Source organism: Zingiber officinale, chromosome 6B (genome assembly GCF_018446385.1).
Source record: "Zingiber officinale cultivar Zhangliang chromosome 6B, Zo_v1.1, whole genome shotgun sequence".
In the NCBI taxonomy this organism is placed as follows: Eukaryota; Viridiplantae; Streptophyta; class Magnoliopsida; order Zingiberales; family Zingiberaceae; genus Zingiber; species Zingiber officinale.
Genome location: NC_055996.1, coordinates 3,476,011 through 3,491,885, shown reverse-complemented (window position 1 = coordinate 3,491,885; position 15,875 = coordinate 3,476,011). Strand labels below are relative to the sequence as shown.

Below are 15,875 nucleotides of genomic sequence, written 5' to 3'. Positions count from 1 at the left end.
AATTATATAAACAAAATAGGTCTGCATCATAACTGATATAAATAATATAAGAATTATTAGTTCGTGACTATCAGTAACCTGAATATCGGTAAATCTAACGGTTAGAATCGCTCCACTTGTGATTTTAAAAAAAAAATCACTCCTTTGATTTTTCCCAATTAACTTCTCATTTGGCAAAGAAGTAAGAAGGATAAACTCTTATAAATTCTTCCCAACATCAAGCACAGCTGCAAAAATAGCTATAAAAGTATGAAATTCACAGGTGAAGCAAACCATTCTGCAGGAGAAGATCAAACACTCTTCTTCTTCCAAAAGATCAAGAATTCAGAAAAGAGAACAGAAAAAAAAAACAACTAGAAAAGCTAGTTAAGATCAATCACTGGGCATCAAGATCAACCTTAATCTGCAAAACTTCCAAGCTCATCCAACACTTCCACATGGAACTGCAGCTCAGAAACAAAACTAAAGGCCAATTGATTACCAGTTATTTCAGATCCTCTATGCTAACTATTCCAGAAAGAAAGCAGGAATCTGTAAACAGAAATGTGAGCTAAACCTTCTTCTTTCTCACTGCAAACCAGAGCCAGGATTGATGTAGGTGGAGAGATCAGGCCACGCTCCATCCCGGCACTCAGAATCAACTTGGAACCCCCACAAGTTGTTGCAGTTTGACAGCGCCGCCTGCAACGACATGCTCTCGAAGGCGGCGTCACCAATCGAGCTCTGCAACTCCGGCCCATGAGCGCCGACAGCGGAAGTGCTCGCATAATTTGGCACGCCACCAATCAGGCGAGGGTCGACTTCTAGTGACGGGTAGAGGGCGGAGATGAGCTCCGCTTTTGAACGGTGGTGGCGTTTGGAATTGGGAACAGAGGAGGAGGAGGAGGTGGTGGAGCGCTTGGAGTTCTTGTGGGTTCCGCCGCCGACGGGGACGTTGCGGAGGGCGCCGCCTTTGGTCCAGTATCGCCGGCAGCTCTTGCAGAAGTGGCGCGGCTGCGAGAGGTTGTAATTGTTGAAGTAGCAGAACTTGGTGTCGGTGGAGTCGCACCGAGGGCACCGCAGGTGCTCCTCCGGCTCTGCAAACGGCGGAGAAAGAAGACCCTTCGCCGGATTCCGCAACATGGCCGGATTGGTGCGGTGGGGGTTTGTGCAAAGGTCGGACCTTTTTGAGCAAAATGCGATCTTGGAAGAGTTTTGTAGGGGTTTGTGCCGGTAGGCCTGCCACTCAGCTACGGCCTAGCGGCTGCTGGTCTGGGAAACAGCGACTGCAGCGCGTGGCGTCCCGAGAGATTTCGGCTCGAGGGCCGACGATTCGATCAGGGAACAGTCGTCGAGCGAACGGCCACGTCTCGCCGTCCCGTGAGGCGGCGATGAGGGCGAAGTAGGCGGCGAATGCACGGCGCGGTTCCCGGAGCCAGCTAGCGAGCGCCCCGCCGCCATCCGCGGGGCGGATACGTCTGTGCTCCGTGATGGGCCCCACCTCGGCAATTCGTTCAAAATGAATATCCCGCGTTAATTTGAACAAGGCCCAGTCCGGACCGGCCCAGATGGCTGCTAAATCTGATCCAGGCCGGTCTTGCTTGGGCCTAGACCGGACTTGTGTTTGGTTTGATGCTGGAAAATTGAAGTATTAATATTAATCATTTTTTAAAATATGTTTAATAACTTATTTACATTTTAGAGTTAACATAAATAAAACCTTTAATCATTATTTATTAATAAAAGAAATATTTCAATAGTAAAATAAGAAAGACAATTTATCAAAAGAGCACCTAACTTTTTAAATTGACTATCATACTTTATAATTACTAAAATTATACTAATATATCTAATTTTCTTATTTTATCTTTCCTAATAATTATGTATTCATGCAATCTCTCTCCATATAAAAACAATCAAATCTTTTTTTTTCACTTTCACTTATGGAATTTTATTTAATACAATTTTTTTTTTTTAAAATCTCTAGATCATCATTAGTAAAGTTAAAAAATAATAATAGAGAGTAAATTTGGATTTCTTATAATTTTAGAAAGTCATACGATCTAAAATAGTTGAAATCTGAGATTTCTAGATTAATCAGTAGATTTCAATCAAAATCCATTGATCAACCTAGAAACTCATATTACAACAATTTTAAATTTTTTAGATTTCTAAAATTACAAAGAATTTAAATAGACTTTTCATTATAACGTATGTCCTAATAATTATGTATGCATGTAATCTCTCTCGTTATGAAAAACAATCAAAAAAAAATTTCTCTCATCTATGGAATTTTATTTAATATAAATTATTTTTTTTAAATCTCTGGACTACCATTAGTAAAGTCAAAAATAATAATAGAGAGTATATTTGGACTTCTTATAATTTTAGAAAGTCATACAACCTAAAATAGTTGTAATATGAAGTTTCTAAGTCAATCAATAGATTTCAATCAAAATCTATTGATCGACCTAAAAACTCAAATTGCAACAATTTTAGGTTCTTTAGATTTATAAAATTACAAGGAGTCCAAATATACTCTTCATTACTATTTTTACTTTTTTTGAGATGGTCATGTTGGATCAAGTTGCACGTGAGAGGGGGATGAATCACATGATTTTCAAAAATTTAATTTTTATTTTTCGATTTGAAATCAAAGTAAAAACACAGTGGAAAAAATAAAAATGAAAAGCAAGTCAAAGACATGAACGCAAGCGATTTTTACTAGGTTCGGAGTCTTCGACGACTTCTACTCCAAGACCTAGGTCTCACGGACCTATCGATGAGTAATCCACTAAATGTCTCTTTCGGAATCACCGGAAGAGGAAATCGAGTACAAAATGATCGGAAAAATATAACACGCTACACTTCAGTTTATAGAAATTAAATGCTATATAAAATTTTAGTTACCAAACAATGCATGCAGTTTGTCGGCTCAAGCTCGATGTTTGGCCAGTTTCTTGACGACAGTCGGGCATAGCAGAGTCATAACATAGCAGTAGTAGAAAGTCGGAGTAGTCGAAAAGTCGTTTAAACGCGTAAAAACTCGTATGTCAGTTGTTTTTGAAGCTTGGGTCGAGAAACCCTTATAAGGGTTGTGGAAAGCGCCTTTAAGGACCTTGAAGGCACCTCCAACCTAAGAAATCTGATCTCGACCTTGTTGTGCCTTATCTACGACGAGGTCCAAGATCTATCCTGTGGAAGACACCTTCAACAGTACTGAAGGCGCCTTCCTTCACCTGGAAGGTGTTTCGGACACTGTTCACCTGAGGTCTTTGTGCTCCTTTTGCCCTACAAAATATGTTAGTCCAATAATACAAGGTGTAACCTGCAAAAACAGAGTTAACACAATTATAGTAAAGAGTAATAATTAGATCCGATCTCCTCGAGATCAGGATTTAGTCAAAAGGTCTCGATTTATGTTTCTGAAATGGACCTAAATCGGATCGACGCCTATTGTCCCTTCGAATGGAGACACGTCATCACTTGATCACTCTCTCTCCAATGACTTACCTCTACTTACCAAGTGTAGAGTTACCTCCTGAATCACACATCTGAACTTCAAGAATCGCACATCCCAATCTATTGGAATCGCACATCCAGTCTTCTCCAATCGAGAATCGCACATCCCGATCTACCAGAATTGCACATCCGGTCTTCTCCCATCAAGAATCGAACATCCCAACTACCAATCGGGAATCGAATATCCTGACTTAACTTTCTTCTAGTCAGGAATCGGGAGAATGTGTGATGAGAGAGAATGAGAAAAGAGAAAGTATGATGAGAAAATAAAGAGAGAGAAAGTTCGATAACAAAGAAGAGAGAAAGTGAAATAAAAAAAAATTGAATAAATATATTAAAAATATTTTTATCCAAAATTTAATTTTTATTTCTATTTCTATCAAAACCCAAGGAAAAGAATAAATTTCATCAATATTTAAATTTTTAAATTTTATTACAAAATCTTTGATTGTATTTCTATCAATTAAACATAAGAATAAATCTATTCCCTCGTTCTTAAAATCCCTCGCTACCTTAGTGTATTTTTTTTTTTTTTAGTAATTATCACAGTATGATTTACGGGAAATTTAAAAAAGTTAAATGCTCATAAATTATCGAAATAAGAAAAAAATAAAAACAAGAGAAATCACCTACGGTAATAAAAAAAACAATTTGTGAAAAGTATATAAATAGGAAAGTTCAGTAGTTTGGGGGGCTTTGAAGTTATAACCTATGACAAAGCCGGAAATTCCTCCTGTTGCGTCGAGAAGGAGAGAGAGAAAGAGGGAAAGGGTGGGAGGGAGGTTGGGAGGGGAGCAGAAGCTCCATTCGATCATCTCTGTCTCCTCTCATTGCCTCTAGTCTCTAATCCCTCGGCGTTTTTCTTCGTGAAGGGGGAGAAGTTGGCACCTCGGATCAGCTCGGCGAAAAATAGTAGGTGCATTCGATCTCTTCTTCTTTTTTGCCATCATTTGTTATTGGATTCTTCTCTTGCATGAAGTCGAATCGGGTGTTTGTTATTGTTTTTAAATCTTCGGAAATTTTTTATTTTATTTTCTCCCCTTTCGGTTTTCATGGTTCTGGGATTAAGTACGAAGATTGTGGTCGAATATTTAGCATTGAGCATTTTCCTCGGATTTGTAAGCGATAGGTAGAGCTTCGGCTGCTGAAATCTAGTGGGCATTGTTTCATGAATCAATAGACCCTAAAAGCTTCGAACTTTATATTAATGGAGGCACGTTTGTCTTTTTATTGAGTTAGGTGAAAGAATCCCACAGCCAGCAAGAGAGGGGAGCAATGGGACGACGAGTTAGGAAACGTGATCGTCTCAAATGGAGCCTGCTTTATACCTTCGCTTGTGCCCGGGCGACAGTGACAGTCGACGACGATCAAGCTTCTCTCAGTGGTACCTGTTACTCCCGTATTGTCCACTGCAACCAATCACAGCTCCACAAGAAAATGGATCTCTTTTACGCGGGCAACCATATCTCCACCACGAGATACAACGTTGTCACCTTTCTCCCCAAAGCATTGTTCGAGCAATTCCGTCGGGTGGCCAACATCTACTTTCTCCTCGCTGCCATGTTGTCCCTCACACCTATTTCCCCCTTCACTCCGATGAGCATGATTGCCCCGCTCGCCTTTGTGGTCGGGCTGAGCATGATGAAGGAAGCGCTGGAAGATTGGAAGAGATTTATACAAGACATGAAGGTCAACCGCCGGAGAGGCAATGTTCACAAGGGGGAGGGGCAGTTTGTCAACAAGCATTGGCAGGACATTTGTGTGGGGGATGTCATCAAGGTTGAGAAAGATAATTTTTTTCCAGCTGACCTCCTACTGCTTTCTTCAAGCTATGAAGATGGGATTTGCTATGTGGAGACCATGAATTTGGATGGTGAGACTAACTTGAAGATTAAGCGATCACTTGAGGTAACATTGTCCTTGGAAGATGATGAGGCCTTCAAGGATTTTACAGGCACTATAAAATGTGAAGACCCCAATCCCAGCCTTTACACTTTTGTGGGTAATTTTGAGTATGAAAGACAGATGTATTTGCTTGATCCGAGCCAGATTTTGCTTAGAGATTCGAAACTTAGGAATACCAGTTACATATACGGAGTGGTTATCTTCACTGGCCATGATAGCAAAGTTATGCAGAATGCCACTGACTCACCGTGTAAGAGAAGCAGAATTGAGAGGAAAATGGACAGTATCATATATATTCTCTTCAGTCTTCTTGTTCTCATATCTTTAGTTAGCTCAATTGGGTTTGCTATTTTGACAAAATATAGAATGCCGAATTGGTGGTACTTGCAGCCTAATATTACCACTAGCATGTATGATCCATCAAGACCAGCAGTATCTGGTGTTTTTCATCTCGTCACAGCTTTGATTCTGTATGGATATCTGATTCCCATATCACTTTATGTTTCTATCGAAGTTGTCAAGGTCTTGCAAGCAACATTCATCAACCAAGATGTTCTCATGTATGATGAGGAGATTGGAAAGCCTGCACGTGCACGGACTTCAAATTTGAATGAGGAGCTTGGGCAAGTTGATACCGTACTTTCAGACAAAACGGGCACTCTAACTTGCAATCAAATGGACTTCCTCAAGTGTTCCATTGCCGGAATCTCATATGGTGTACGTGCTAGTGAAGTTGAAATTGCCGCAGCTAAGCAGATAGCATCAGAAGCTTCTGGCACTCCTGAGCATCAAACTGGAACTCATGATCCATGGGAGGGGAATTCGCCTCCTTATGGATCATCAGATATTGAGTTGGAACAAGGGATTACTTGTATGATAGAGAAGATGGACAAACCTTCCATAAAAGGTTTTAGTTTTGAAGATGATCGTTTGATGCATGGAAACTGGACAAAGGAGCCTACTGCAAGTACTATTCTTCTTTTCTTTCGAATACTCGCTTTGTGTCACACAGCAATTCCTGAAGAAAATAAGGAAATTGGTGGCTTCAACTATGAAGCAGAATCACCAGATGAAGCTGCATTCCTTGTTGCAGCAAGGGAATTTGGCTTTGAATTTTGTAAGAGGACGCAATCTAGTGTGTTCATTAGAGAAAAATATTCTCATTCTGAGGAACCTGTGGAGAGGTCATACTCAAATTTTCTCTTCCATTAGGTTTTAGTGTCCATATTATGTAGATTAATTCACCTTACAAATTTAAATTGTCACAGGGAGTTCAAGATTCTCAATCTACTGGAATTTAACAGCAAAAGGAAAAGAATGTCTGTTATTCTGCGCGATGAGAATGGACAAATTGTTCTTCTTTGCAAAGGTGCTGACAGGTATGTCAGACTGTCGTATATCCATTTGATTCAGTATTATTTATTTATTTTACTCATGTGGGATGTATATATGAATATTGTTATATTGATGCTTCAAACTTTTTTCTTGAACAGTATAATTTTTGATAGACTTTCCAAAAATGGGAAAATGTATGAGAGTGATACAAGCAAACATCTCACTGAATATGGGGAATCAGGATTGAGAACATTAGCACTGGGATATAGGGTGCTTGATGAAGCTGAGTATTCTTCTTGGAATAATGAGTTTATAAAAGCAAAAACAACCATTGGAGCAGATCGGGAAGCACAAGTTGATCGGGTGTCTGATATGATGGAAAGAGAGTTGATTCTTGTAGGTGCAACTGCTGTGGAAGACAAATTACAAAAAGGAGTAAGCACTGTGTCTTGCTTTGGCGGTATCAGTCTACTTGTACTTCCCATTCTTTTGACCGTTCAATGTTGTACAGGTTCCTCAGTGTATAGATAAATTAGCTCAAGCTGGTCTCAAGATTTGGGTTTTGACTGGTGATAAGATTGAAACTGCAATCAATATTGGGTATGCCTTCTTAATAATTCACATAGTTGAAGGCCTATCTTTCTCTACTCATCAATTGTTTATCTGCCATTCTTTGAAAGTAAATTTGTATTTCTCTTTACAGATTTGCGTGCAGTTTACTTAGGCAAGGCATGAAACAGATACATTTATCAATTGCAAATGCTGAACTAGTAACACAAGATCCAAATAAGGTATATCTTTATAATATGCATTGGATTACATCTCTTTGTCCTTCTCTATGCAGAAATTTAATTTTATGATAGGGTGTGCGTTTACATTTGATGACTGATCAGGCGGCAAAAGAGAACCTTATGATGCAAATAACAAATGCCTTCCAAATGATCAAGCTGGAGAAGGATCCATATGCAGCATTTGCTCTGATAATTGATGGGAAAACTCTGACATATGCCCTAGAGGATGATTTAAAGAATCAATTTCTATGTCTAGCAGTAGATTGTGCTTCTGTGATATGTTGTCGTGTATCCCCAAGGCAGAAAGCATTGGTACCATATATCATGTGATTTAAAATTCATCCTAGAATCATCACCTGCATTCTTCGCTTATTGCTTACTTCTTTTTCTAGGTGACAAGATTGGTAAAAGAAGGTACAGGAAAAGTTACTTTGGCTATAGGTGATGGTGCCAATGATGTTGGTATGATTCAAGAGGCTGATATAGGTGTTGGTATTAGTGGCGTAGAAGGGATGCAGGTTTGGAAATGACTGATTATTTTTAATGTATTAAGATATCAGATTCATGTTAGTGAAGTACAGAATTATTGGATGAATAATCACAAAATGTTTATAAATTCATGATTTCTTGCAGGCTGTGATGGCTAGTGACTTTTCCATTTCCCAATTCAGATTCCTAGAACGACTTCTTGTTGTACATGGCCACTGGTGCTATAAGAGGATTGCACTCATGGTGAGAACCTATGAAAGATCAGCATATACTTTTTCTCTTATGGTTTGTTTTCTACTTACAACTAAGTTGTTTTGGATCATTTTTCAGATTTGTTATTTCTTCTATAAAAACATAGCATTTGGGCTGACAATATTCTTCTATGAAGCATACACTGGCTTCTCCGGTCAGTCTGTATATGATGATTGGTACATGATTCTATTTAATGTAGTTCTGACCTCATTGCCGGTAATAACATTGGGAGTATTCGAGCAAGATGTATCTTCTGAAGTATGCTTACAGGTATGTTTCAATATCTCTAAACTCTTAGACTAGTTGACAATGCAAGAAAATTCCCTTTTTTATGTTGTGAATCAATCTTGTACATGCATAACTGTCATATGATCATCTCGTACATCAATTTTGTTCTTCGTCAGTTTGATACAACATTGGCTGCTTATGTTGCAGTTCCCAGCACTGTACCAGCAAGGACCTAGAAACTTGTTCTTCGGTTGGTACAGGATTATTGGTTGGATGTTTAATGGTCTTTATTCATCCATCATCATACATTTCCTCAACATTGAAATCTTTCGCCTTGGGGCATTCCGAGCCGAGGGCCAGATAGCTGACATGGCTGCCGTTGGAGCCACCATGTTCACCTGCATCATCTGGGCTGTAAATGTGCAAATTTCCCTTATTATGAGCCATTTCACATGGATTCAGATTCTCTTCGTCTGCGGCAGTATTGTCACATGGTATCTTTTCTTGTTTATCTATGGAATGTCTTCACCAGTTATCTCCGGGAATGCCTTCCAAATACTCCAAGAAGCCCTTGGATCCGCACCAACTTTCTGGACTGTGACTCTTCTAGTTACTGCAGTATGCAACATTCCATATCTTCTCCATATTTCCATCCAGAGGACCTTCTATCCATTGGATCACCATGTAATCCAGGAGATCAAATACTACAAAAAGGATTTGGAGGACTCTCATATGTGGAAGAGAGAGAAATCTAAAGCAAGACAGAAGACTCACATTGGTTTTACTGCAAGGGTGGATGCCAAGATCAGGCAGATCAAAGGAAGAATACAGAGAAAAGTCTCATCATTGCCCTTGCATAGTGTGTGATACTTTCTTAATTTGATATCTAATTTTATTCCTCGACCATTAGTTTTGTGGTTTTTTGCTCTCTCTGATCCTATTTTGTTTGTCCACATTATATATTCTTCTTGGGGATGGTTTACATAGTTGATTGTCCCCTGAAAGTATAAATCCAATTGTACCATATATAGTCATGTTAAATTGAAGATTTGTGGAGTTTTAGTATAGCACATTGTTGATCACTCGCAAAGATATTTTCAGTGACTAAATATTTTAGTTCCACCCACAACATGCCCTGGCTCAGCACGACCTAATCGTAAATGGGGCAGTAGACTAACTTGATTGTGCCATAGATGAACACAACCCCATATGACTAGGCCGTCTCGAGCATGGGTTTGTTTGATTTTTCACTCATGCCAAAAGGAGTGCTCGCAACAATAGGCTAGCGGTTGAAATCGGGGCGCTTTGTATCATCTCACAGCAAAGTCCATAGAGCATGATCTTTGGCTTCTAATTGTGATCAAACACATTGTGTCCTCTCTTGAGTCATGCCTTGATTCAATATCAATCGTAGTTATTGTCGATAGTTGCATCACTGTCTTTTCTTAGAATTTGTAATAACTAATATTAGAAGTGCTCTAGACTCTAGTGTACGAAAGGTTATGTTGCTTGACCTCACACTATGACTTCTCTAAGGTATTATGGTATTCTCAGAACTGACGACATGAAATTTATTTTACCATGTGTCTAACGTTTATATATCTATATTTATCTATTTCTATATCCATGAGACCAACACTAAGGGATCTATATTTTTTCTAAGGCATTATTGTGCATTAGTTTGAATTTTTGAGAAGCTAGATATGAATATTTTGGACTATGTACCATAAATAATATAAACATGTAGTTGAGTTGGCAAATATAATTAATTAATATTTAATATAGATTTAGATGGTAAATTTATTAGAAGAAATAAAAAAAGATGACTTTAATTATCATTTTCATAAAAAAGCATCCTTATTTTTTCAAAAGTGAAAAAGTCCCAAGGTATATTTTTATCTTTAAAATATTTTTACTTTAGTCATGTGTGTTATGACAGTTGCAACCATAATTGTTACAATATTATATAAATAATTTTTTTTATCAACTTAGTTAAAATTAATTAAATTTTATCAAAAATCACTTAAATATGGTTAAAATCATGTTAAAATAGACTAGATTAAAGTAATTTTGATAAATTTAAATAATTTGTAATTAAGTTAGTAAAACTATATGATATAAAAGTACTTATATATAATAATTTTAACTACATTATTTTTTTAAAAAAAAATTATTGAGCTATTTATAGTAGTTATGGCTTAATTGCTTTAGTTATACCATAGCTATTATAATAGCATTAGAATAAAAGAATTATCAAAATGAGAAACATACTAAGCATATATTTAACCTCTTTTTTTTTTAATGAGCACTTTAATATGAAAATTATAATGAAGAAAGTCTTTTTAATTTTTTCTAATTTATTAAAAAATTATAAAAAGAGATGATAGAGCCGTTGATTTCAACATAAAAAAGTTAAAAATAATTCTAGAAGTCGAGTTCTAAATATATGAAAAATATAATCGGTGAATTAAAAGAAAATTTAAATTTATTTATGCGAAGTTGGAACACCTCAATTTTCAAAAAAAAAAAAACATTAAAAAGTGAAAGTCGTTTACAGTTTAGAGCGCTGTGTCACTAACGAACAAAAGCCGACCCATCTGTTGGGCCCCACATGCAGGGCCGTAACTTCCATGAGGCCAGAGAGGCGATCGCCTCAGGGCCCAGCCCAATGAAGGGCCCATTTTTTTATTAAAAAAATGAGAGATATGGACCCTAAATGGTCGTTAAACCTATTCTCACGGTTCCGAGGCATACAGTGACGCATGACTCTTATTTGCACATAATTTATTCTTCGGTGTTGCTCTTCTTTGCACATGATTTCTTCTTCGGCGTTCTTTCTACTAAGGCACGGATCCACGGAACAAGAGGTAATCATAATCTTCTTCTTCGACCATCTTCTTCGTCTTGCAACACGTGACACTAATTGTAACATAATCATGCAACAAGGATCGTTTGTGCGACCTAATCGCGTCGATTCTCATAGTGACTATCTCACTCGACGCGGGTTGGCAGTTGACCTTTGTTCACGTGACTTAATTGCATAGCACGGGGCTGTCACACGCTACCTCAGTCGCTTGTGCGAACTGCGACCTAATTGCATGGTGGTTACTACTTGTCTTCTTGCTACTGTTTGTAGCTACCGCATTGGTATCAGTATTATAGGATACACTAAATGGGCTACCAATGTTATCTATTGAGAAAGAAAGAGTTCGACAATTGAATTATGCAGATTTGATAATTGTTTTTATCTCTAAAATAGTTATACGAGTAGTGTTTATATAATTATTTTAAATATTTATTATTTTTTGTTGATGTAATATATTTATTTTTAATTTATTTATATATTTAATATATATGTTATTTGTAAATTGAACTTTATTATTATTTATCGTAGCAGAAGAGTCACTTTTTTAGTATGCGCTTCAGGCCCCGTCGTACACAGGTACGACTCTGCCCACATGGCTCACCAACGGAGAAAATCCAAAGCGGCTCCTCGGACATTCTTACTCCAGTATTGCCACGTGTGAAATCCAAGGGACGGTGACGAAGTGAGCTGTCCATGTCTCCGCCCGTAGATTCCCGCATGACCGTTGAGACAAACCGTATTAACGGCCGAATTTTCCTTCTCCCGCCGACCATGATCGCATCTCCTTTTGGATGACGCATCTCCAAACTAATTTCTGCCTAGTCGATCCTAGATCGAACGCCCAAATCAGAAGAACACTGAACACGGCAGACGAGTGATCCATCACCATGTCATTTTTTTCCAGGTATGGTTCTGGTTTATTCTGATGGGAACCGATATTAGAAGTCAACTTTATTTTTCTAATTGAATTCCGGTTTAACTCAGAAAGTCGAGCCTGCGGTGTTGATCAGATGGTTTACCGGCAGATTTCATGCTGTTTCCTGTAAAAATCGATTTTTTTGGGAGGATTTTGTGATAAACTTTCGATCTTGCGATTAACAGATGTGTGTTTTTGCATGCGCTGGAGCGGGTGTGGCCTCATCATTTAACGTGATGGTAAAAGATGAATACGTTTATCCCCAGTTCCTTCGGCAATCCATTTTAGGATTAACACGGAGGAGGTAAATCACGGACGACTACTAGCCTTTAGATAATGACTAACACATAAGGGAGGCATTTACCTCGACTTTGCCAAGATTCGAACCCCAGACCTCATTGTGGCAATACCTCATGTGCTAGCCACTAGACCGCCCCGAGAGGACAGACCTCATCGTTTAACATGAACATGGTGGAGGGGTTGCTGGACTCGGTGTCGGCGGTGATTCTGATATACATGGCCTTAGTGGATCTCATCGTCGTGGATTTCCTTAGCCGGCGGTTCGTCGTGGATTTCCTAGCAATATGGACCTGATAGATGGTGGCGCCGTCTGTGGGAACGCACCTGCATCCGAGCCGAGAGGATGGAAGAAGCTTGACGACTCCACACGGTGACGCTCACTCAAGAGGAGCTCGATGCACTTGTACAAGCGCGAGCGACAAAATTAGTCGAGCAGTAGCACCAAAGAGCGCTAGCCGGTCAACTAGCTCAACAAGCAACATCGGCCTCGGGAGGCCGTGCGGCCCATGAGGATCGACCGGAGCAATTGTCCATCTGGGAGCAGAATAAAGGGTCGACCGGTACTCACGGGAAGGCTCCGCCCGCGCCTATTCCATTCCATCGAGCCTTGTTTCAAACACCCTCTGAGATTGCTCAAGCCCATCAAGGAAGGGACTCTTCTTCAGATGAGGCACCCGTGAGGGACGCAAGGAAAGGCAAGGCGCCCCGAGTTGATTCGTCGCCCGAGCGGATCAACCGCCAATTCTCCGAGGCAATCCTACAAGATCCGTTACCAAGGCACTACGCTCCCTTGGCGATTAGAGTATATAACGGGTCGACCGACCCGGACGACCATCTTGGTAAGTTTGATAATGCTACTACTCTTCATCAGTACACAAACGGAGTTAAGTGCCGAGTCTTCCTCACCACGCTCTCTCTCGGCACAACGATGGTTCAGAAGGTTGCCGGACGGGTCCATCCAAAGCTTCAAGGACTTCCGAACGACCTTCCTACATCATTTCGTTAGCAGCAGGCGCTATCAAAAGACGAGCGTCAACCTATTTTCAATGAAGCAAAGTCCCAGAGAGTCCCTCCGAGCGTACATCCAATGCTTCAATCAGGTGGCCATGGACATCCCATCGGTCTCGTTCGAGACCATGATGAATGCGTTCACTCAAGGGCTCGTGGACGGAGATTTCTTCCGATCTCTCATCCAAAAGCCACCTCGGGACTACGACCTCATGCTGAAGAAGGCCAACGAGTACATAAACGTGGAAGAGGCCCAGGTGGCAAGAAGAAAGGAAACGCCATCTGAGCCGTCAGCACCGACCGAACGAAGGCCGCTGGTCAGCCATCAGCCACCATGCACGCCCCAAGCCGAAGGGACATGGCTACACCAGGAAGCAAGGCCTCATTCAATTCAGCACGTGGGCTCCGGGCATCCGAAACCAAAAGGGAAGGTATGGAACCCCATGTTATGTTCCTTCCATTAGTCCGCAACCCACAATACCCGCGACTATCGCGGATTCAACTCAATCGCCCAACCGGCGCCCAGAAGTTATTGTTGCCGGTCTCCCTCTCTTGACCGGCGACACGGGCACCACGGTGCCGAACGGGCGAGAGGAAGTAAGGAGATCATCGCAGCAACCTCATTGAAGAAACACCGAGCCTGACCGAGTCGCACGTGAGCAAAGCAGGCCGTCCACTCGGGAGACGGAGAACAGAAGCAACATGGCGCGAGGCGAAATCAACATTATAGCTGGCGGACCAACCAGCGGAGACTCCAACCGAGCCCAAAAATCTTATGCTCGGTGGTTGGAGATCCACGCCGTTGGCTGCAGCAGGGAGAATGCTAGCGGGCCCGAGATCAGTTTCGGGCCCAGAGATCTCGAAGGATTCGAAGTGCTGCACAACGACACCCTCATTATCCGAGCGGTAATTGTAAACTATACCATTCACAATGTATTCGTTGACACAGGCAGCTTGGTCAACATCATCTTCAAGAAGGCGTTTGATCAACTCCAAATCGATCGGGGCGAGCTGCTACCGATGACAACCCCACTGTACGGGTTCACCGACAATGAGGTCTAGCCGATCAACCAAATCAAGCTAGCCATATCACTTGAAGAGGAGCCGCTCCGAAGGACGAGGGCCACGAACTTCATCGTGGTGAACGCCGCCTCCGCCTATAACGCCATTTTTGGTCGACCTCAATGAATTCTGAGCGGTCATCTCAACCTTCTTCCAGAAGATCAAGTTCCCGGTGGAGGATCGGGTAGGAGAGGTAAAGGGTGATCAGTTGGTCGCTCGTCGTTGCTATGTCGAGATGGTCAAGACGGAGGCGAAGTTCGTACGGAAAGCACCCCGGCTGGAGGTAAACGCCGTAACTGAAAAACCCCCTACTTTGGTTTACGAGGAGAAGGAAGAAGTACAGATCCACCCGAGCCGAGCGAAAGCAACTACCTTCATTGCCACCAATCTGGAGGCTGAGCGGAAAGCTAAACTGATCGCATGCCTTCAGTGTTTGCATGGTCAACGTATGAACTGCTCGATATCTCCCCGAACGTCGCCCAACACGAGTTGCACGTCCGACTGGACGCTCGGTCGGTAAACCAGAGGAAGAGAGACTTCAGTGCCGAACAAAATTTGATCATCCGAGCTGAGGTACAAAAGCTCCTGGAGGCCGGCCACATACGTGAAGTTCAGTTCCCGATCTGGCTCGCCAATGTGGTGTTAATCCCCAAGCCCGGGAACAAGTGGAGGGTCTGCATCGACTTCCGAGACCTCAATAAGGCTTACCCAAAGGACTTCTACCCCGTACCTCGGATCGACCAGATGGTGGAATCCATTGCCGGATGCGAGTTAATATACATGCTGGACGCATATCAAGGATACCATCAAGTGTAGCTCGCCCGGGAAGATCAAGAGAAGGTCAGCTTCATCACAGCCGACGGTACGTACTACTACAATATGATGTCGTTCAGACTGAAGAATGCTGGGGCCACATATCAAAGGCTGATGAACAAAGTGTTTCGACGGTAGATCGACCGTAATATGGAGGTATATGTGGATGATATACTAATTAAGTCCCTCCGAGCTACTGATCTATGTACAAATGTCATGGAGACATGTTAGACGCTGAGGACGTACGGGAGCAAGCTAAATCCAAGTGTCTGTTCGGCGCGAAGAGCGGGCGATTTCTGGGCTACATCGTCACCGAACGGGGAATCGAAGCAAACCCTAACAAGGTGAAGGCGCTACAAGATATGCCGCCCCCTAGAAACTTAAAGGAAGCCCAACGTCTCACCGGTCG

General features: G+C 41.2%; 2 protein-coding genes across 3 annotated transcripts; one reads left to right on the top strand and one right to left on the bottom strand.

Annotated features, from left to right (window-relative positions):
* Positions 1–268: 268 nt before the first annotated feature.
* On the bottom strand, positions 269–1,465 carry LOC121989874 (dof zinc finger protein DOF1.7-like). The gene has a single exon (XM_042544178.1). It carries the CDS (start codon positions 1,120–1,122, stop codon positions 568–570), a length of 555 nt encoding a protein of 184 aa, XP_042400112.1. The 5' UTR covers positions 1,123–1,465; the 3' UTR covers positions 269–567.
* Positions 1,466–4,242: 2,777 nt separating this feature from the next.
* Positions 4,243–9,568, top strand: LOC121991729 (probable phospholipid-transporting ATPase 7). 2 transcript variants are annotated; one of them, XM_042545749.1, is made up of 11 exons: positions 4,243–4,413; positions 4,741–6,590; positions 6,675–6,785; positions 6,900–7,176; positions 7,253–7,341; positions 7,445–7,532; positions 7,635–7,844; positions 7,925–8,050; positions 8,166–8,264; positions 8,352–8,543; positions 8,709–9,568. In XM_042545749.1, the coding sequence occupies exons 2-11, from the start codon at positions 4,777–4,779 to the stop codon at positions 9,366–9,368; spliced, it is 3,666 nt and encodes a 1,221-aa protein (XP_042401683.1). In that variant the 5' UTR covers positions 4,243–4,413; positions 4,741–4,776; the 3' UTR covers positions 9,369–9,568. The 2 variants fall into 2 exon arrangements, with proteins under 2 accessions (XP_042401683.1, XP_042401682.1); XM_042545748.1 differs by having other exon boundaries at positions 7,605–7,844.
* Positions 9,569–15,875: the final 6,307 nt, after the last annotated feature.

Bases quoted from the DNA above. Each gene is read 5' to 3' on its own strand.
- LOC121989874 (XM_042544178.1), bottom strand. From the start codon at position 1,122: ATGTTGCGGAATCCGGCGAAGGGTCTTCTTTCTCCGCCGTTTGCAGAG.
- LOC121991729 (XM_042545748.1), top strand. From the start codon at position 4,777: ATGGGACGACGAGTTAGGAAACGTGATCGTCTCAAATGGAGCCTGCTT. The intron at 8,051-8,165 runs GTTTGGAAATGA...GATTTCTTGCAG, and splicing joins GTGGCGTAGAAGGGATGCAG to GCTGTGATGGCTAGTGACTT. The intron at 8,265-8,351 runs GTGAGAACCTAT...ATCATTTTTCAG, and splicing joins ATAAGAGGATTGCACTCATG to ATTTGTTATTTCTTCTATAA.